General features: G+C 45.7%; 1 protein-coding gene across 1 annotated transcript; it reads right to left on the bottom strand.

Moving 5' to 3' along the window:
* Positions 1 to 1,056: 1,056 nt before the first annotated feature.
* LOC108667030 lies at positions 1,057 to 19,489 on the bottom strand. The gene is made up of 18 exons (XM_018154012.2): positions 19,369 to 19,489; positions 17,400 to 17,818; positions 16,525 to 16,670; positions 15,703 to 15,817; positions 15,006 to 15,039; positions 14,295 to 14,555; positions 13,557 to 13,652; positions 12,332 to 12,603; positions 10,473 to 10,679; positions 9,486 to 9,631; positions 7,692 to 7,802; positions 6,484 to 6,633; positions 5,856 to 6,049; positions 4,899 to 5,074; positions 4,505 to 4,633; positions 3,830 to 4,016; positions 2,457 to 2,798; positions 1,057 to 1,826 (listed from the first exon to the last, which is right to left on the bottom strand). Exons 2-18 carry the CDS (start codon positions 17,797 to 17,799, stop codon positions 1,604 to 1,606), a joined length of 3,189 nt encoding a protein of 1,062 aa, XP_018009501.1. The 5' UTR covers positions 17,800 to 17,818; positions 19,369 to 19,489; the 3' UTR covers positions 1,057 to 1,603.
* Positions 19,490 to 20,792: the final 1,303 nt, after the last annotated feature.

The raw sequence follows: 20,792 nt of genomic DNA, 5'->3' as shown, positions 1-20,792 counted from the left end.
CTGAATAGATTTGAACGAAACTTGGTTTTTAAATAACCTCAGCAACAGCAATGTTCGCTACAAATTGAGGGTACACTGATAATTTGCCTTCGTTTGCGAGTTATACGGCTATACGCATACGGATATACGTAAAAGGCTCTTGGTTAAACCGGACGGTAGAGAAGCCGGTCGTTCCTCCTATATCTGTATAACTCGCGAACGAAAGCAAAGTAGAAAAATTTTCACGAGTTAAACATCGCCGTTGAGAGATTGGGTATTTATATACAAAGTTTCGTTGAAATCTGTTCTGTAGTTTAGAAGAAATTTCTTGATCGCCGCGAATTAAAGCGACAAATGATCCGGCGATACGGGCCGAATATAAGTAAGTGTGAAATCAAAAATGACGGTGAAATGAAAAAAAAAATCGCAAACGAAGGTATTATCCAAAATTTTTTCAAAAGCCTAAAAATCACTGTTAGTTAGGAATGTATATAAACCACAACTAGGAATCAGGAATGTATAAGAACCTGCAAACAAAGGCACGATGGAATAAATTTTCACGAGCTAAACATTACCGTTCGGTGGTTAGGACTGTAAATTCAAAATTTCGTTCGAATCTGTTCAATAGTTAGGACGACATTCTTTGATTACTGCGAATTTCGGCCTTTATCGCAATATAACTCAGGAATGAAGGTGAAATTTAAAAATTTTTACGAGCTAAAAATCACCGTTTGGTTCTGATGAATACATGTTCCAAGTTTCATTGAGCTGCGTTCATTAGTTTGGGAGATATTACTTGATAATTGAATTTGGAGATTGACCATGAGACCGGCCACGAGTCCGGCCGTAAATTTGCCCGAGACGTCCTAGGTTTCTAGTGCTGAAGCAGTTAAAACAGTTTAAAAACATATTGGTTCACTAAATGGGGTTCTATTTGTGAAATACACATTTGTGTTTGCTGCAGAAAATTTGCTTGCTGTTACGAGCAGTTTTCAAACGGCTGCAAATGTCTCAATGAACGTCACCGCAATAATATGATATTCTCTTAACACAAGAAGGGTGACAAAAGCCATGGAATTCAAATGATAGGCATTTATATTTTCAGAAGAAAACAATCGAAACATTCGTGTAACATTAACAATATATTCATGCAATAACATATGAAAAACTGTTAAACATGGGATTGACATCACACATATAGTAAGTTTTTTGTTGTTTATTTAGTTTCACGTGTTAACGTATCCAATCGATAATTGAAAATTGCAAAACTGATAACAAAACAAAGCCAATTCATATGATGCCCAACGTTGAGATGGGGTTTAGAAGTCCTGCTAACAACGTTTGATATCAAGTAAAGAATTCAGGGAATTCAGCTGTCTGGAAATTCTAAGTCCTGAACGTTCTAACAAGGGTTAATTACAGAATAAGTTCATGAGGTTCGATGTCGATGGTCAGTGGACTATTCAGTTGTGCGAGTTCCAACTTCTACTTCTCCGCATCGACTTGGTCGCCTTCCGCATCGACTTAGTCGCCTTCCGCATCGACTTGGTCGCCTTCCGCATCGACTTGGTCGCCTTCCGCGTCGATTTGGTCGCCTTCCAAATTGAACATTTATCTATCCCTGCTAGTTGTTGATATGCCACAATTGTTTCTTCTCCTCAATCGTCTTATTCAGAGTCATCAGGTGCCCCCGTAGTAGACTGACCAGCTCCCCGTAATTGAAGGAGACGTCGAGGGCGTGCAGGCGTCGGACGAGGCGCTCAATGGTCGTCATGCCCTCGTGGGAAGCTGCCCCTTCCTCCAGGGTACGACGTACCCCTGACCTGCTGATCTTTGAAGGCATCGGCCTGCGGGAGCGGGTAGAGGATGAGTGGCGGGTAGTGTACTATATAGTAGAAAGAAGCATAAAAGGGAGAATTGGTTAAGAAAGGCCAAAGAGAGAAGGAAAAATGCGACGGTATTATAAGGAAGAGGAAGATGAGAAGGTAGTAAAAATAAAAATGAAGAGTGTTGATAAAATTACGTAGTTTGCACCCACGACATGGGGCACACGACACGTCATGGTGCACACGACACGTCAGTAGGCACACGACACGTCAGGGTGCACACGACACGTCAGGGTGCACACGACACGTCTGGGTGCATACGACATCCATGATGCACACGAAATGTTATGGTGCACACACGTCATGGTGCACACGACACGTCATGGTGCACACGACACGTCATGGTGCACACGACACGTCATGGCGCACACGACACGTCATGGCGCACACGACACGTCATGGCGCACACGACACGTCATGGTGTACACGACACGTCATGGCGTACACGACACGTCATGGCGTACACGACACGTCATGGTGTACACGACACGTCATGGTGCACACGACACGTCATGGTGCACACGACACGTCATGGTGCACACGACACGTCATGGTGCACACGACAGTTCAGGATACCCGCCGTCCACTCACACGTCATAGGGGACGAGTGGGATGACTTTCTTGCTGCGCCGCTTGAGCACCTGCAGGATAATGCTGCTGTGTTCGGTGACAACCGCAAGGAGGGCGTCTAGCTCCTGCTGGAGTCCCTGGGGTGGTCCTACAAGTTTATCTTCGAAATTATCAATGATCTGCGCCACGAAGGCGTCGGTGTAGAGGGCGTGCGTGTCCTGAGGTGTGCATTCCTGTAAGTCGATGAAGTACTCGACACGAAAAGTCTTGCCGTATTCGTCGAGCCCCGGCATGTGGGGACGGTAGTCCAATTCGGCGTTCAAAGGGATGACTTCTGAGACGTCATACAAGTCCAGTTTCAACCTGGGGAGCAAACGAAGACGGTTATGAAAGACAGTAAACGGTTATGAAATTGTAAGGCGTGATCTTCCTTCTGGGATCTTCCTTCTGGCATCCTGGGAGAAAATATTTGTTGAAAACGGGTAAAACTTTAGGGCATCATCTCTACCACATCATTAACACTCAACTGTAAGTTGGGACGAAGGTAATCTGGTTACCCATCGGGTTTCTAACGTTTAAATAACATTAATCGATGATATCATAAACGTAGTAATCATCGTTGTTGTTTCACGTTGTTCAGTAATCATCAGTAATCGTTATTTCAAAGTCATTTGCCTGGAAGGACAGCATGCGTCCCTGGGTTGAGCATTGCGGTGGAATTTGAAGTGTAATGATGATATTTGAACTCGTTGGTTTCAATAATTCGAGGCGAATTGCAAAATAGACTCAAGTAATAATAGATAGTGCGCACGAATCTTCATTACCTTTATCTTGCTTCATGGCGCGATATATTTATTTTATTTTACAAGAATCAAATTAACTGATAAGGTCTCAGATGTGATTCCTTCCGTAACATTTTTCTTGCACGATTCCATTTTCGTTCCTGCAGCTATTCCTCAGACTGAAACTAGTAGTACATCCCATAGTAAAAACCGTTGCTCGTGTTCAACTCCCGATCAACAGATATATAAGCATACGACGTATATTTATTTACCTTCACCACGTATATACAATGATATACCTATTTACCAGATAGACCAGAATATATATACCTGAGCCACGATCTCTTACAAGGTGCGACCTCACACACATAAAAATGAATTGATCATATTGTCCAAACAGTGATAATTTCTGCGCGTGGCACTGATACGCCCCTTTACCGAGCTGAAATGGTTCAGTTTGACCCACAAAGGCCAAATGTACATAGCTATTTGGGCAGTCTTGTTCATTTCTCTGAGGGTATGGCTAGTTCAAACTCAACCTAGCATATTTATAGTACCCAACCTAGCATATTTATCAAACTCAACCTAGCATATTTATGAACATGGACTTACGTGCGTGTGTGCGGGCGTCGCTGAAGGGCTGTCCTCTTCACGTTATCCAGAGGAATCTTCACCTCGTGCTCCAACTGGACTTTGTTCAGCGCCGCCTTGTACAAGGACACGGTGTCGGGGTCGAACCTTACGTTTAATTCCTCCAGACTTAGAGGCAGGTGCACTTCATCCACCTTCACCGCGTCAACTGCGACACAGACAATAACATGGCCCAGTTGGCTCCCAAACTTTACATTTTTTGACATGAGGGATGAGGAACTGCACCACCCACAGAAAAACCACCTTTACTTAGTGAGCTGCGACGCAGACCATAATATGTCAGTTAACAACTCTAAACCATATATCTCAGGACATGAAGGATCATGAACTGCACTGCCTACCTAGAATTACCACATCCTCCCAGAAACCCTATGTCCTTCCGGAAGGACAAGCATCACCCAGGCGACTGCGACACAGACCACAACCATTTATTTCAGAGCCCGAGGGCTGAACAAACAACTGCACCATACTCATACTAACGCACCACACTCATTCTAACGCACCACACTCATTCTAACGCACCACACTCATTCTAACGCACCACACTCATTCTAACGCACCACACTCATTCTAACGAACCACACTCATTCTAACGCACCACACTCATTCTAACGCACCACACTCATTCTAACGCACCACCAGAGAAGAGGTCCCCGCTGTGGTCCTCGGAGGCCGCGAGCTCCCACAGCAGCGGCAGCAGGAGGGAGTGACAGCTCACCACCGCAGTGTGCCGCCCCACCGGGGATGAGTAGGGGGTCACGTGGGCTGCGGGGTGAGGGAGGATGAAATAATTACCAGGTGGGGTGAGGGAGAATTAAATGATTAGTAGGATATCGCCTGGGCTAGGCGGGAGAAGGGTTAAGTAATTAATTGTTTACGTGTGCTCCGTATGTGTGAGTGGTAACCAGTTACCATATTCAGACTAACATGAAACTCGGATCGAGCACAACCACCTTACAATACGTGTCAAGGGGTGCAATAAATTTCTTAACGCGTCTATCGCGTTAAGAAATTTATTGAGGGTTCTCACGATTTATGAAGCATTTCGAGAAAACCAAGGCGAAATCAGCGACGGTGCGCACGACGGCAGCAGCGACAGCGTCGTCGGCAAGGTACAGCATAGACAGCGTCAGGAAGTAGCGGCCGTTGAGGCGGAAGGTCTCCTTCAGGTCGGCATCCTCAGCCTCCACCCTGGAGGCCATGGTCCTGAAATGCTGGCTTAAGTTAAGCGTTGACAGAGAGTAATTTTTTAGATCTGGTGTCGCTGAAGGTAGACTGTTGTAAGGTAGTAATACAGGTTAATGAAATACAGACATTGCGGTGAACACAGGAAGAAGAAGCAGTGTACTGCTTCCGCATTACAAACGCACTGAGTCGGTGCAGAGTTCACCCCGCTGTCCTAGAAGCCGAATTGGCAAGATGGTTTTTGGTGTATCCATGGCCGTAGACATTCTTGTCCTAAACGAAACCAATTCACTTGTTACCTGTTGTTAGGGTCGTGAATTCGAAAATATTTTGTTATATTGTGACCTAGTCTCATTAGATAGATCAAAACCATCAGGCAGAGGGCCCACGTCGAACTAACAGTCGAGGAATTACGTCGGAACCACAATCGAATAAGCACTAAGTGTATCATCAGTGAAACAGTTCTTAAAATTTATCACCATTTGCCTGAAATTACGAAAAATAATTAAAAGGGTGAATGAGTATTTATTTATAATAAAAATCGAAATTTTTCTTCAATAAAATCGTTTAGACTGTCATAGTTAATCTGTTCATCGCAAAATAGATGAGAGCGTTGCCGTAGAAGAGCATTAGAATAGAATAGAATAGAAGTGTCGGCACTGAAGAAATAGGCCCATGGCCTGTTGCCGATTCCTGAACTTTTCGTGACTTGATCCACAAGGGATCGGGTCTTTGGAACCCGATCTTTCCATAACTGACAAAATTTTTCTCCGATAAAATCGTTTAGACTGTCATAGTTAACCTGTGCATCGCGAAATAGATGAGAGCGGTGCCGTAGAAGAGCATTGCGAAGATGTAGTTGAGGTGGACGGTCTCATCCTGGGGGACGATGAGGTTGTAGGTCGTGGGACCGAAGAAGGAGCGACTAGGGACCAACCACGGGTGGAGGGCGAGGGGGAGGAGGTCCATCAGGGTGACCAGCACCTGCGTCACGGGCTGGGGAGGTGGAGGATTAGTGCTGGGGAGGTGAAGAATTAGTGCTGGGGAGGTGAAGAATTAGTGCTGGGGAGGTGAAGAATTAGTATTGGGGAGGTGAAGAATTAGTGCTGGGGAGGTGAAGAATTAGTGCTGGGGAGGTGAAGAATTAGTGCTGGGGAGGTGAAGAATTAGTGCTGGGGAGGTAAAGAATTAGTGCTGGGGAATGAATGAGCAGTCGAGTTTAGTGTAAAGATTCCACTGGGCTGATGATAAACTACATTATATTCGTCCAGACAACCCGGAAACCGAAATTCAGCGCATCTTCTCTGCATTAGGAGCGGAACAACCAAAATAAATAAATCTTCTATCTTATAGCTCCAGCTTATATATCTGTGCAATTCTGATGGATTTCAGGTCCTTGCAGATAAAATAAAGCAAAGATCTTGCCTGACCCTGCGCTGGTTCTGCTCCAAGATAGCCTGAAGGACAGCGTCAGCGAAGAGTTTCTTCGTGCAGCTCAGGAGGCAAGCGCGCGACATCAGCGGCCGTTCCTGCTGTCTTGACTTGAGCAGCAACAGCGCAACGCGCACGCAGCGACTGCGCTGCAGCGACGGAGAACAACGGCGTTAGGATGACTTCATTATTTAATAATACTGTAGATAGTAAATTGCATTAATTCATTGGCAGAGGTGGGCAGTAGCACGCTACATGTAGCAGCCGCTACTAACAGCCGCTACATTTTCAGTAGCGGTAGCGGCGCTACATTTAAACAATTGTAGCGGTAGCGGTAGAGCCCGCTACATTTATAGCATGTAGCGGTAGCGGCAGCGGCCACTACATTTCAAAGTAGCGCTGCCCAGCTCTGCTCATTCGTCTGTAACTGCAAACGAGCAGACACTTTGTGAGTAGAGAATGTTAATAGAAAATAGTGTAGCTAGAAATAATTAAAAATACACGGAACTTGTAATCTATATAGTGAATTGTATCAACAGTTTAAATAAAACAATTGAAATTATTTTAAGCTGGATAAGGTTTCACGCAGGGAACTCTGTGACAAAGCCAGTGATGTTTGAGACATTGAGAGATACCAAAAACTCATGAAAATAAATCGGTTATGTAGTCGAACTAGTGACGCTGCTGACGCACATTCTGCACGTAGCACTGCTGCCATGACTTATTTCCGAGCCAAACTTGATAATGATGACCCACAAGAAGGCAACATCTGCATCGCTGTTTGGACAAAGTTTCATTAATTTCTCTGACTGCAATAAGCCAGAGCAAACGCCGCCAAGGAACGAGGCGTTCAACTATGGACGTATGTACCTTTTTGTAAAGGCGCAGATGCCACATGACGTATCCCAGTACCCCGCGACGTACCCCAGTACCCCGCGACGTATCCCAGTACCCCGCGACGTATCCCAGTACCCCGCGACGTATCCCAGTACCCCGCGACGTATCCCAGTACCCCCAACGTACTGCAGTACCTCGCGACGTGTACCCCAGTACCCCGCGACGTGTACCCCAGTACCCCGCGACGTACCCCAGTACCCCGCGACGTACCCCAGTACCCCGCGACGTACCCCAGTACCCCGCGACGTGCCCCAGTACCCCGCGACGTACCCCAGTACCCCGCGACGTACCCCAGTACCCCACGACGTACCCTGCTGTAGAGGCGTTGCTGCCACATGATGCAGCGAACGTCGTTCTCGTGGTCGACGGAGAGCGTGTCGTACTGACGCGTCTGCAGCCACGCGGCCTTGTAGTGGCATACCTGCCGGGGGTAGGGGTGAGGTATGGACGAGGAGTGGACGAGGAATTGATAAGAAATAAGGAAAGTCGACGGAAAACATCAAGAAAGCACCAGGAAGCAACAATAAAAAATTGATAATCAATTTGTAAGACAATGAAGCCGTTATATCTATAAATAATATGACTAATAAGGAATATAATTAATTAAACTATCGCTCAAGTAGAAATATCAAATAAGGGCTAGAGAGCGTGAGGGGACTTAATATGAAAGGGGTAGAGGAGAGGGGTAGTCAGAGGAGAGGGGCAGTCAGAGGAGAGGGGCAGTCAGAGGAGAGGGGCAGTCAGAGGAGAGGGGCAGTCAGAGGAGAGGGGCAGTCAGAGGAGAGGGGCAGTCAGAGGAGAGGGGCAGTCAGAGGAGAGGGGCAGTCAGAGGAGAGGGGCAGTCAGAGGAGAGGGGCAGTCAGAGGAGAGGGGCAGTCAGAGGAGAGGGGCAGTCAGAGGAGAGGGGCAGTCAGAGGAGAGGGGCAGTCAGAGGAGAGGGGCAGTCAGAGGAGAGGGGCAGTCAGAGGAGAGGGGCAGTCAGAGGAGAGGGGCAGTCAGAGGAGAGGGGCAGTCAGAGGAGAGGGGCAGTCAGAGGAGAGGGGCAGTCAGAGGAGAGGGGCAGTCAGAGGAGAGGGGCAGTCAGAGGAGAGGGGCAGTCAGAGGAGAGGGGCAGTCAGAGGAGAGGGGCAGTCAGAGGAGAGGGGCAGTCAGAGGAGAGGGGCAGTCAGAGGAGAGGGGCAGTCAGAGGAGAGGGGCAGTCAGAGGAGAGGGGCAGTCAGAGGAGAGGGGCAGTCAGAGGAGAGGGGCAGTCAGAGGAGAGGGGCAGTCAGAGGAGAGGGGCAGTCAGAGGAGAGGGGCAGTCAGAGGAGAGGGGCAGTCAGAGGAGAGGGGCAGTCAGAGGAGAGGGGCAGTCAGAGGAGAGGGGCAGTCAGAGGAGAGGGGCAGTCAGAGGAGAGGGGCAGTCAGAGGAGAGGGGCAGTCAGAGGAGAGGGGCAGTCAGAGGAGAGGGGCAGTCAGAGGAGAGGGGCAGTCAGAGGAGAGGGGCAGTCAGAGGAGAGGGGCAGTCAGAGGAGAGGGGCAGTCAGAGGAGAGGGGCAGTCAGAGGAGAGGGGCAGTCAGAGGAGAGGGGCAGTCAGAGGAGAGGGGCAGTCAGAGGAGAGGGGCAGTCAGAGGAGAGGGGCAGTCAGAGGAGAGGGGCAGTCAGAGGAGAGGGGCAGTCAGAGGAGAGGGGCAGTCAGAGGAGAGGGGCAGTCAGAGGAGAGGGGCAGTCAGAGGAGAGGGGCAGTCAGAGGAGAGGGGCAGTCAGAGGAGAGGGGCAGTCAGAGGAGAGGGGCAGTCAGAGGAGAGGGGCAGTCAGAGGAGAGGGGCAGTCAGAGGAGAGGGGCAGTCAGAGGAGAGGGGCAGTCAGAGGAGAGGGGCAGTCAGAGGAGAGGGGCAGTCAGAGGAGAGGGGCAGTCAGAGGAGAGGGNAGAGGGAAGTCAGAGGAGGGAGAGGGAAGTCAGAGGAGGGAGAGGGAAGTCAGAGGAGGGAGAGGGAATTCAGAGGAGAGGGGAGGGCCGACAGAGAAGGGAGGAGGGAAGTCAGAGGAGGGAGAGGGAAGTTAGAGGAGGGAGAGGGAATTCAGAGGAGAGAAGAGGGCCGACAGAGTACGATTTGAGAGGACCTGGGCCATCATGATGTTGACGCAGGCAAGGCCCCCGGGGCTCAAAGCGGCCTCGCTGAGGTTCTTCTCGAGGCGGTCCTCCACCAGCATCAGCTGGCACAGCCGCAGGCATCGATCCCCCCGATTTACATCCTGCTGCACGCAGACTGCGACAGACGAAACTAGTGTCGGCGCCACAGGCGAAATCGGTAAACATAACACTTTCAGCACCCACACCTACAGCCCTGCAACACTCCCATTTCCACGCCCATTGACGCTTACAATTTCACAGCAATATTTGCTCCAGTTAGTCGATGATGGAACTTGAATATTCACAGTTTCATTCCTTCAATTCACACACGTTCAACACAAACGAAAACCCGCTCTTCCAAACCTTGGAAACTCGCACTTCCAGACCTTGGAAACTCGCACTTCCAGACCTTGAACACTCACACTTCCAGACCTTGAACACTCACACTTCCAGACCTTGAACACTCACACTTCCAGACCTTGAACACTCACACTTCCNACTCACACTTGCCAGACCTTGAACACTCACACTTGCCAGACCTTGAACACTCACACTTGCCAGACCTTGAACACTCACACTTGCCAGACCTTGAACACTCACACTTGCCAGACCTTGAACACTCACACTTGCCAGACATTGGAACACTCACACTTGCCAGACCTTGGAACACTCACACTTGCCAGACCTTGGAACGCTCACACTTGCCACGTTGCCAGACCTTGAACACCCACACTTGCAGACCTTGAACAATCACACTTGCAGACCTTGAACACTCACACATGCAGACCTTGAACACTCACACATGCAGACCTTGAACACTCACACTTGCAGACCTTGAACACTCACACTTGCAGACCTTGAACACTCACACTTGCAGACCTTGAACAATCACACTTCCAGACCTTGGACACTCACACTTTCAGGTCTTGAGCACTCCAGGCCTTGAACACTCATATTTCCGCACGTTTAACACTCACGCTTCCAGAGCTTGATCTGCTTCAGGAAGTAGATGAGCGTGACCTCTTCCTTGTAGTTCCAGGACCTGAGCCATTGGTCGCAGAGGGCGATGCCGTGGTAGCCGCGGTAGGCCTGCGCCAGGCAGTTCACGTACGTCGTGGGGAAGTGGATAGTCTTCTCGTAGAGCTTCGCCATCTCGTAGCGACTTCGTGGTGACTGTGCGTAGGCTGAATATTGTGCAAAAGGCTGAATATTGTGCCAAGTCAAAAAGTGCATCGCTTTTTGAACTAAGTCAAAAACGGGCATAGTTATTCGGGACAAAGTCTTGCTCATTCGCCTGACCTAAAATTAGGGCTAATAACCCCAATCTTCAAAGGAGGTGCAAGAGATAAACCCCAGAACTAAAGGCCGGTTACATTAACATCACACGTAATCAAAATATATTTGAGAAGGTCGTTGCCAGAAGGTTGGTGCAGTACATGGAGGAGGCTGACCTTTTTCAACAGAAGGCAACATGGTTTTAGACGAAATCGCTCTTGTTTGTCTCAGTTACTGGAGCATCACCACCAAATCCTGGCCATGCTGGAGGAGGGGGCCGGGGTGGACGTGGTGTATTTGGACTTCGCGAAAGCGTTAGACAAAGTTGACCATGACGTGCTCTTCAGAAAATTACGACTACTGGGGGTCGGTTGTGAATTGCTGGCATGGATCCACAGCTTCCTAACAGAAAGACTACAAGCTGTAGGTGTTGGAGGCTCGAGATCGAGCGTGGCTAGGGTGAAGAGTGGAGTACCAGAGGGAACGGTACTCGGCCCAATCCTCTTCCTCATCCACATCGCCGACATAGATGTGGCAGTGAACCACGCCATTGCATCGTCATTCGCGGACACCAGGATATTAATGACCGTCACGGACAGGACGGACAGTGAGAGGTTGCAAGAAGACCTCTCTGCAATATATGACTGGGCTCTAGTGAACAACATGCAGTTCAACCGGACCAAGTTTCGGGTCCTGAGGTACCGAGGAACCGGAAGAGCTGGAATGGATCACCGCTACCTGGCACCTGACAGCTCGGAAATCGTAGAGAAGCGACTCGTTCGCGATCTAGGAGTGTTGATGAACAATCAGATCAATTTTGGTGATCACATACCGGCAATAACCGCAAGAGGTAGACGACAGATGGGGTAATCTGGCGGACGTTCAGAACGAGAGAAACGGAACCGATGATCACACTCTTCAGAGCCCTTGTAATACCTATCCTTGAATACTGCTGCCAGCTCTGGACTCCGTTCACACTAGGCGCAATACGGCAACTGGAAGGAGTCCAACGAACCTTCACTTCCAGGATCAGAGGGATGGAGAAGTTTAACTACTAGGAGAGGTTGCAGCGACTGGGTCTGTACTCGCTGCAGAGGAGACGGGAGAGGTATGTCATTCCGTACACATGGAAAATTATAATTGGAATGGAGCCAAACTTCGGGAGCGAGACCTTCAGGATTAAGACATATCACAACGAGAGAAGGGAGAGACTGTGCAAGATACCCCCCCACTACGTAACAGATCCGCAGTCAGATTCCAATCCCTGCGGGAAGGATCACTTTCCGTGGCAGGGCCAAGGCTGTTCAACGCCCTACCAAGGGATCTAAGAGAGGGGGAGTTCACCCTGGAGACCTCCACGAGACAACTGGACGTGTTCCTGGGCACAGTCCCAGATCGACCTCCCCTGCAATACTACCAGCGGCGAGAAGCAAGCAACAGCATACTGCATCAGGTGGCCCAAATGAGGGCGGATGACCGATAATCAGAGGCGGCGATCCATCGTGGCCTGGGACTGCTATGTCCCAAACAAACAAATACTAAGGAACTAAGTGTAACTTACCCGCCACACAGCCACTGGCGCTGAACTCCTTCTCTATAGGTCGGAGCGCCAACTCGAAGTCCTGAAAGAGTCCTCTGACTCGGTGAAAGTGGAACTTGTATTCCCCTTTCTTCTCTTTCCAGTTAGAGGCCAGGTGGAAGTGACACTGTCCTTCCAGGTGCTTATGGACAGCAAAGAGGTAGGAGGACAGCAGAGGCTTGTAGTTCAGCAGCCATGAGTAGTAGCGTATGCAGCGGCGTAGCATTTGTACGAAATACAAAGCGGGACCGTAGCTGCACAGTTCGTACGGTCACATACAGAAAAATTTATGACTTAAATTGTCTAAATAGCGACACACCTAAATACTGATTCTAACTAAGAGAACGAACTAATAGCGAACGTAGCACTGATCCGCCCGTTTATCGTACCAAACTGGACAAGGATGACCTGCAAAAAGTTCTTCGCTATTTGGCCAAAGTGTCGCTTATTTCTCTCAGTACAGGTACGGAGCAATCAAGTAAAGCGCAACTATTAAGTAAAAATATTTACTATATTTTTAAAATTTAAAGGTAAAGATCAGAATTTAATTCACGTTAGTACGGAGATGTACGGAAGAAAAAGAGAAGTTAAAAATAGGAAAAAGTGGATGTTGAATGAGAAGGATTTAATTAAAGGATCGCAGGATCGGAAAGTATTGAAAAATAAATGCAAGCTTTAGCTAATAGTGTCCACACAAGAACAAGTTGCAATTACATGCATTTAGACTAAAGTTGTTCAACTTGGCTAAATGTCTTGAATAATTTCATGTATTTAATTACTCTCAATAAAATTTTATTGGGTGAATGTAAATAGAGAAGTCTCTTAAAATTTTGGGATTAACTGTTAACCTAATTAAAATGAGTTAAAATAATCCTATTAACATATTATTTCAGTGTAAAGCTTAACAGTTACCCAGAACACCATTGAAATTAACAAATTTCAGTAATAACACGAGGTATCTAAGCGCATTCAATTCATGTATTGCAAATTAAATATCTAAATTAATTCATCTTGTTTAGTTTCATATTAGTCATTTAACAATATATCTAAATCCTTTTAAACTAGTTAGATGAAAATATAAACTACTGATTGTATCAATCATTTAATTTTAAACATAAAAAAAGTCCCGTTATCGAATATTTAAAGTGTTTTATAAGTAACAATAATTCAAAACATCATCTAGTTAACAAATTATATAGGGGCTCACTCGCGTCTGAGTAGCGCAGCGTTCGTGCAGACGACGAAGGTGATGACTGCAGCCTGGAGCGCCTCTGCGGTGAGTCGGCCTTTGGGGGAGCTGATCCTGACCACATATTATTTATTTTATTTATTATAACATAAATAAAATGAAATATAAAATAAGTAAATATAAAATATATTAATATTTTATTTTATTTTAAAACATTTTTATTTTATTTATTATTAATAGCATAATGATATGCGTAATATATAATATCTACGTTATTTTATTAGTATCTATATTGTATATAAAATTTGTTGTGCATATTTTCCACATGATTGCAAGTATTATAATATACTATAGATATTATCATTTCATAAAGTTAATGCCGAGTTATTGAAGAGTGAAAAACGATTTTAATACATGAAACTGGAAAGATTCAATTATACATTTTGTTGATTTATTATATAATAAATTAAAACATATTATATTATATTATATTGTATTAAATTATATAATATTATATTATGTTATATAAGTTTGATTTGTTAAAGTTCCATACCTCGGGTTCTCTAGAGCCCTGATCGCACCCTACTTACCTCAAGTGGGATAACATCCTTACAAGTTACTTTCCTCAAGTAGGATGGCACCCTTACTAACCTCAAGTAGGATCACACCCTTGCAACTTACTAACCCTAAGCAGGATCACACCCTTGCAACTTGCTAACCCCAAGCAGGATCACACCCTTAAAATATGCTACTTACCTCAAGCAGTATTGAGCAAAAGCAGGTTTGAAGATGAGAGTTTTCTCAGGGAACCCTGTAACTTTGACGCCCCAGTCCACCTTGATGTCCCAGTCGAGCGTGACCCCTCGGTCTGGGTGGACCAGCAGGGCCCGTTGCTCCCGGGCCGCCTTGAACGTCACCTTGAACTGGCCCGGGACGTGGGTGAGGTGGTGGAGAGTGAGCTGCACGTTGTGCAGAGCTCTTTGACAGGTGACAGGTTCTGCGTAGAACCCGCGGGTGCTAGGGGGAGAGGGGCAGAGGGGTGGGTGAGAGAGGGGGAGAAATTTTGAGAGAAGGGAAAAGGGAGGAGGAGTGGGCAGAAGGACGAAGAGTGGGCAGAAGGAGAAAGAGTGAAGAAAAGGAGGAAGAATGGAGAAAAGGAGGAAGAGTAGAGAAAAGGAGGAAGAGTTTGTGGGAGAGTGGGGATGTGGGAGAGTGGGGATGTGGGAGAGTGGGGATGTGGGAGAGTGGGGATGTGGGAGAGTGGAGATGTGGAAGAGTGGGGATGTGGAAGAGTGGGGATGTGGGAGAGTGGAGATGTGGAAGAGTGGGGATTGGCAATTCGCAAAGTGGGGAGTTGCAAAGGATGAAATGGGGAAATAGTGTAATAAATTACGGTAAATAAATTAAGCTTAAATAAATTAAGCTATCACCCCACCTGGATAATCACCTTCAGCGCTCGGTACTCACACGACGACGTCGTTGTGGACAACATCCCAAGGCCCTGTGATTAACACAAGTAAATAAAGGTTGTTAACTCGTTTAAATACCAAGTTATAAAACAAACAATTAAAAATAAAATGATCAAAGTTCGCGACCAATTGAGGTTAACTAATATTTATAACAGGTTTAGAAATTTATAGCAATTTTTCTTCAATCGAGATCAACATTGCGGGTCGGAATCTTCATAGCAAATGTCATTTAAATAAAGTTTACTTCTATTTTAATTGAACATTATTTCTGCATCAGACGCCGGATGGAGTCAGTATCACCCAGCATGTCGGAATCTTCATGGCAAATGTCATTTAAATAAAGTGAAATTCTAGTTTAAATTTTTGAACATTAATTGTTTATTCAACATTATTTCAACATCAGACTCCTGATGGGTCAGTCTCACCCATCATGTCGCAATCTTCATGACAAGTGTCATTTAATTAATGTTTAATTCTAGTTTACACTGTTGGACATTGTTTATTTCAACATTATTTCAACATCAGACTCTTCGGGCCATACTTTCAACACTGGCTAAGTGGACGTAAGTACTTACGCTCTATTTTCTTGTCTATGATTGGTGGATTTTGCTTGATAGGCCGTCAATGATTGGCTGATGAACTTACGATCTCTTAACTTTTTTTGAAAGTATAGGCCCTGATGGGGTCAGTCTCACCCATCAGGTCTTGGGGGAAGGCTGCGGCAGCGATGGCTCTGGCGGCGGGCGTGTAGCCCTGCCCCACGACCATGACGCGGAGAGCCAACGCCACCACCGACAGGTACGCTGACTCCTCCCGGGGGGAAAGGATCATAATATTAATCATAAAGGATCATAATATTCTAAAAAATGAAAATGGTAATTATGAAATGAAAATCCAGCAGTGGTGCAGTCAGGCTTTGCACGACTGCAGATTAGAAGAGTGTTGCAGACAGGCGTAGTAAAGAAAAATGTTAATTATGAAATTGTGATCTCAGATTCAATGTAAATAATGAATTTGTTTGAATTGACAGCTATGGAAGTTTTGTGGCGATACACAATAAGTGCAGTCAAGATGGCGGTTACTTGTCTTCCTCACCCTGCCATTTCGTGGTTGTCCCTCTTCCATAAATGGTGGCTATAATCTTATTCCTGACCAGGAGGTGGTTACTACCTCCCAGTTCCCTCTTTCCCTCACCGGATGTCAGTTCCCTCTTTCCCTCACCAGCTGTCAGTTCCCTCTTTCCCTCACCGGATGTCAGTTCCCTCTTTCCCTCACCAGATTTCAGTTCTCTCTTTTCCTCGCTAGTTTCCCTCTTTCCCTCACCAGATGTCAGTTCCCTCTTTTCCTCGCTACTTTCCCCCTTCCCTCACCAGATGTCAGTTCCTCTTTCCCTCACCAGCTGTCAGTTCCCTCTTTCCCTCACCAGCTGTCAGTTCCCTCTTTCCCTCACCAGATGTCAGTTTCCCCTTTCCCTCACCAGTTCTCTCTTTCCCTCACCAGTTCCCTCTTTCCCTCACCAGGTGCCGCTTGTCCACAATGTAGCACTCGCGGACGCTATTGATGACTCGTTCGGCCTCGTCTAGCACCCACTCCTGAGGCGTCCTCTTGAAGTCCAGCCCGTAGATGTGAATACCGTTGCTGAACAGGCGCTCCAGGGACATAGCTATAGAAAATAGTAACGAGTGCTACCATAACTTCGTACAATAGAAAATTGTTAAGAGTTCTAATATATAATCCGTTATAACTTCAAAGGCAGTACAATCTAAAATAGTTACGAGTCCGTTATTCCATTCATCAATCACTGATGGCTTCCCAAACTAAATCCGCCAATCATAAACGAGAAACGTTTACTTTGGTCACTACATGTAACTAAGCGTGCTTTGTTTGGCCGCAGAAATAGAGAAACGGCTCATGATAAAGATGGTGAAGCCTGCTTTATACCTGAATACTATTAATGACATACAAGTAGAATAGAAAATGCAAATTAATTGAATAATTTCAAATTAACCATCTCATTGGGTGACGGGGCAAGGTTGAATACCTTACTTCACCAGATAGTAAGCAACGAAGAAGTCGTATTATATTATGCCGACAAATTTGTGATTGGTGAAAATGAAACAAATTGTGCACTAAAAAACTGTTAGAAGATCAGCAAAGACACGTATGAGAATAAAAAAATTGCATTTGAAAAAAGATTTAAATGCAGAATCAATTTAATTAACACGAAGACAAAATTGAAACGTCAAGAATCCAGTTACCTAATTTTCACGCTTTTTCCACTTACTTTCGAAATATCAAAGCCATTCATTTCGTCCTAATTAACATAGCGGGTACGCAAGACATGATAAAATAATTTTCATGGTAATTGAATATTTACCTGATTGATACCCACCTTCGGAAGGCTTGCTGCGCGAATGCTGCACAATCCTGGAGTAAGCCCGGACATCTTCCTTGGAGATTTGCTGCAAGAAATCGTCATCCATGTTGGGCCGCGCCATCTTCATCACCCTCTCGGGAGCCAAAGCGCTTATTGGTCTTTGGTAATACCTCACGCCATTTTCGTCAACGTTGAAAATGGGTACAGCCTCTCCCATGAAGCAGGAGCGCGGGGGCAAATAGAAGTCATCCTCAAAGAGGGTGTCCACTTCGTTGGGGAATTCTAGATGGGGAAACTTGGCTCGAAGGGTCGAGAAATAACTGTGTCGGGGGGGACCAGGCAGGGGAATTTCGTCTTGGTCTTCCCCGCTACTTCGACGGCGGGCGATGAACTTCCTTACGGCGCCCTGACTCATCCCTGGGTAATCTGAAATGCTATAAGATTCATTTGAGTTAATATTATTGTGTGTGTTGAGGTAATATAGATATGGTATTAATATGGGAGCAGTTCGTGATGATATAAAAATTAGAAGATTAGAACGAAACTTGGTTCACATGTGGTCGAGGCGGGAGGGAAGCTGTCGTGAAATTAGTGGTTAGATGTGCAACATAATGTGGTGCGCCGTAATCAACCCCACTGCCGTAATCAACCCCACTACCGTAATCGACCCCACTACCGTAATCAACCCCACTACCGTAATCAACCCCACTACCGTAATCGACCCCACTACCGTAATCAACCCCACTACCGTAATCAACCCCACTATACCGTAATCAACCCCACTATACCGTAATCAACCCCACTACCGTAATCAACCCTGAACCCAGACCTTTGTAGGTTGGGTTTTGCGAAGCCTGCGACAGGCTACTGACGAACGGTATACTAAGAAAAAATTAGATCAATACTTACTGCAGTGAGCGACAGAGAGCGCATTTTCTCGTCTGTCCGTCCGTGAAGTCACGGACAGACAGACTGACGGACGGACGGACATGACGAGCACAATAGTGCCTTTTTTCCATAAATGAGGAAATGCGCTAAAAAGTTTGATGGTTAATGACCATGCTAGCATCGTTAAGGTTGACAACCGTACAGAGCGGAATAAAAGGCCGGTTGTACTTTCAATCCCTCGATTCACTTACCTAATGACTTCTAGATATGCAAGGATACGCCTCAGTGACACCAAAATTACTGTGTAAATACCGGGCAAGCTAGATTATGCACCCAGCGCCTTTTCACCTCCTGCTATTGTTCCTGTTTCATCTTCTCTTATCCGCCATCCTGAGCTACCTCCTGTACATTTTTCACAATCCCATTCCACATGTTTAAATTTTTACGTAGCGATACCATATGTTGCAATTTTTCAAGTAACGATTCCATATGTGGCAATTTCATATACGGAAATCATATATGTGGCGATTCAATATGTGATAATTCTATACGTGGAAATTCTCTATGTAGCGATTTTATATCCTGCGCCACCATCACAATCCAGTTTGGTCTCTTGCTCGGTCAGAAAATATCGGCAGAGTTCTAATGGGGTGGTCCAGGTTCTCATCTTCCACTCGAACAAGGTATATCACCCTACACATTTAAAGCATTTCCACCTAGATTCCACCCTTACAGTGGAACCAACTTACTGGTAATTAACCTTGTTCGTATGTAAAATTTCACTCCTATTACTGATCAAACATGAGAAGCAATGCAATTCGCCTATTTTGACCAGCAAATGTATGTCTACGGCGTGAAAATGTAGATGTTATGTGCTTGTATATAGTAGGCATTATGCGTTTTTCTTTGAACATTCGAGGTTGATTGCTCAGGCATATTGCCTCTCGTAAATCAGGACGAGAATCATAAATTTGACAACCTAAAACTATTGCTTTTATGTAAACGAAAGCCCTGGTATTAAAGTACACTTGTCAGAGGAAACTATGCAATACAAATTTACGATGCACGTGGAACGTTCAGCAACAATGAACCTTACCTCACGATACAGAGCTTCGGTAATGTGCGAAACTGCGGTCCTGACACCTCTTAGTTTTACTGCATGTAATTACAGTCTAAAAGTGACAGTGAGCGAACTGCTTCACTCGGCACATTGTTGGAATGCGTCATGCCATCTGGCGGGATGATTTAATTTTAATAGATGGGAATGGTTAATCGGTTTTTCTAGGGAAAATCTGTTAATTTCACTGCATTGAAAATTTGTACGAAAATCATTGGCGGGGAATCGACAGAAATATGTAAATATATATATGCGTCCCGTCAAAATTTACTTATTTAAAACGGCCTACAAAAACACCGTCCACTAAAACATATAAATTAAATATAGAAGAAAAATAGAGAATTCATTTCAAATAATCGCGTTCAATACACATAAATTTGAGATTTAAATATTATTTCTGTCGTAATAAGAATTATTCCCATAAAATTTATCTTAGCCCCATGCCAATATCTATCAGAAAAAAATCTATTTTACGTTTCAGGAAATAAAATTCCAGGTTTTGACTCTTGCTCTAGTAAATAGGTAATAGTGGTATAAAATATCAGCGTACTAGGCCTCTGACGTTGAATCACCGTTGAATAGACGTGACGTTGAAATGACGTCTATTAATAATAGTTGTTTCACCTATTTTGCTAGTTTGTATGCGTCCTCAGATAGGACGAGCGTTCTGTACAACCCAGTATGGGTTCAAGAACACACCAGATAAAGCTATGGAAAAATATATGTTCAGATTTGAAATGCTTAGCACCATATCGAACCCGGTGGAAGTCGAGTAGCTATTTCAAACTATCGTCAGTCATGAAAAGATCCGGTCAACTGACACGATTTTATATCTTCTGTGAACAAGGCACGATAAGTAAAAGAATCGGCGACAGGCCACATCAGGCCTACACTTCAGCGCCGACATCACTATGTTATGTTATGGTAGGGGCGAGATTCAGAAGACGGAGGCCAAGAAGGGAAAAAGAGAGGGTAAGCCTCGTTTGTTGGGGAAATCCTTCATATGCAGCCCACACACCTACTCTGTTAATGGCATCCCACATAACCCCACAAGCCAACTACCTTATCAAAATTTAGATGCGGGTCCGTCACTGCAACAGGCGCCGCCTGGGACTCGGGGAAAGCATAAAATAGCCGCTCAATGTCAGATTCGGCTCAATATTTAAAGGGCAGCCTCTTGGCATCTTGCAAACGCTTGGCTAACCTTTCTCATACTCTCAGGTAGCTATCAAGTCAGAAAGGAGAAAATAAACAGAAGCTTGTTCCGATCGGGTGGCCACCCAGATCCCGAATATCTTCAAGCCGAGCGTAGCGACTCCTGGGTCGAAGCCTAAAGTTACCCTAATTTTGTTAGGGTCCGCACATAGCTCTGTACCTAACCCCACACGACAACTCACTTATTT

Source organism: Hyalella azteca, unplaced genomic scaffold, assembly GCF_000764305.2.
Source record: "Hyalella azteca isolate HAZT.00-mixed unplaced genomic scaffold, Hazt_2.0.2 contig13303, whole genome shotgun sequence".
NCBI lineage: Eukaryota > Metazoa > Arthropoda > Malacostraca > Amphipoda > Hyalellidae > Hyalella > Hyalella azteca.
This window is presented reverse-complemented; position numbering and strand designations above follow the sequence as displayed.

Bases quoted from the DNA above. Each gene is read 5' to 3' on its own strand.
- LOC108667030 (XM_018154012.2), bottom strand. From the start codon at position 17,799: ATGAGTCAGGGCGCCGTAAGGAAGTTCATCGCCCGCCGTCGAAGTAGC. The intron at 9,632-10,472 runs GTGAGTGTTAAA...CGTCTGTCGCAG, and splicing joins GCAGATCAAGCTCTGGAAGC to TCTGCGTGCAGCAGGATGTA. The intron at 6,634-7,691 runs GTACGTCGTGGG...CCGTCGCTGCAG, and splicing joins AGCAACGCCTCTACAGCAGG to CGCAGTCGCTGCGTGCGCGT.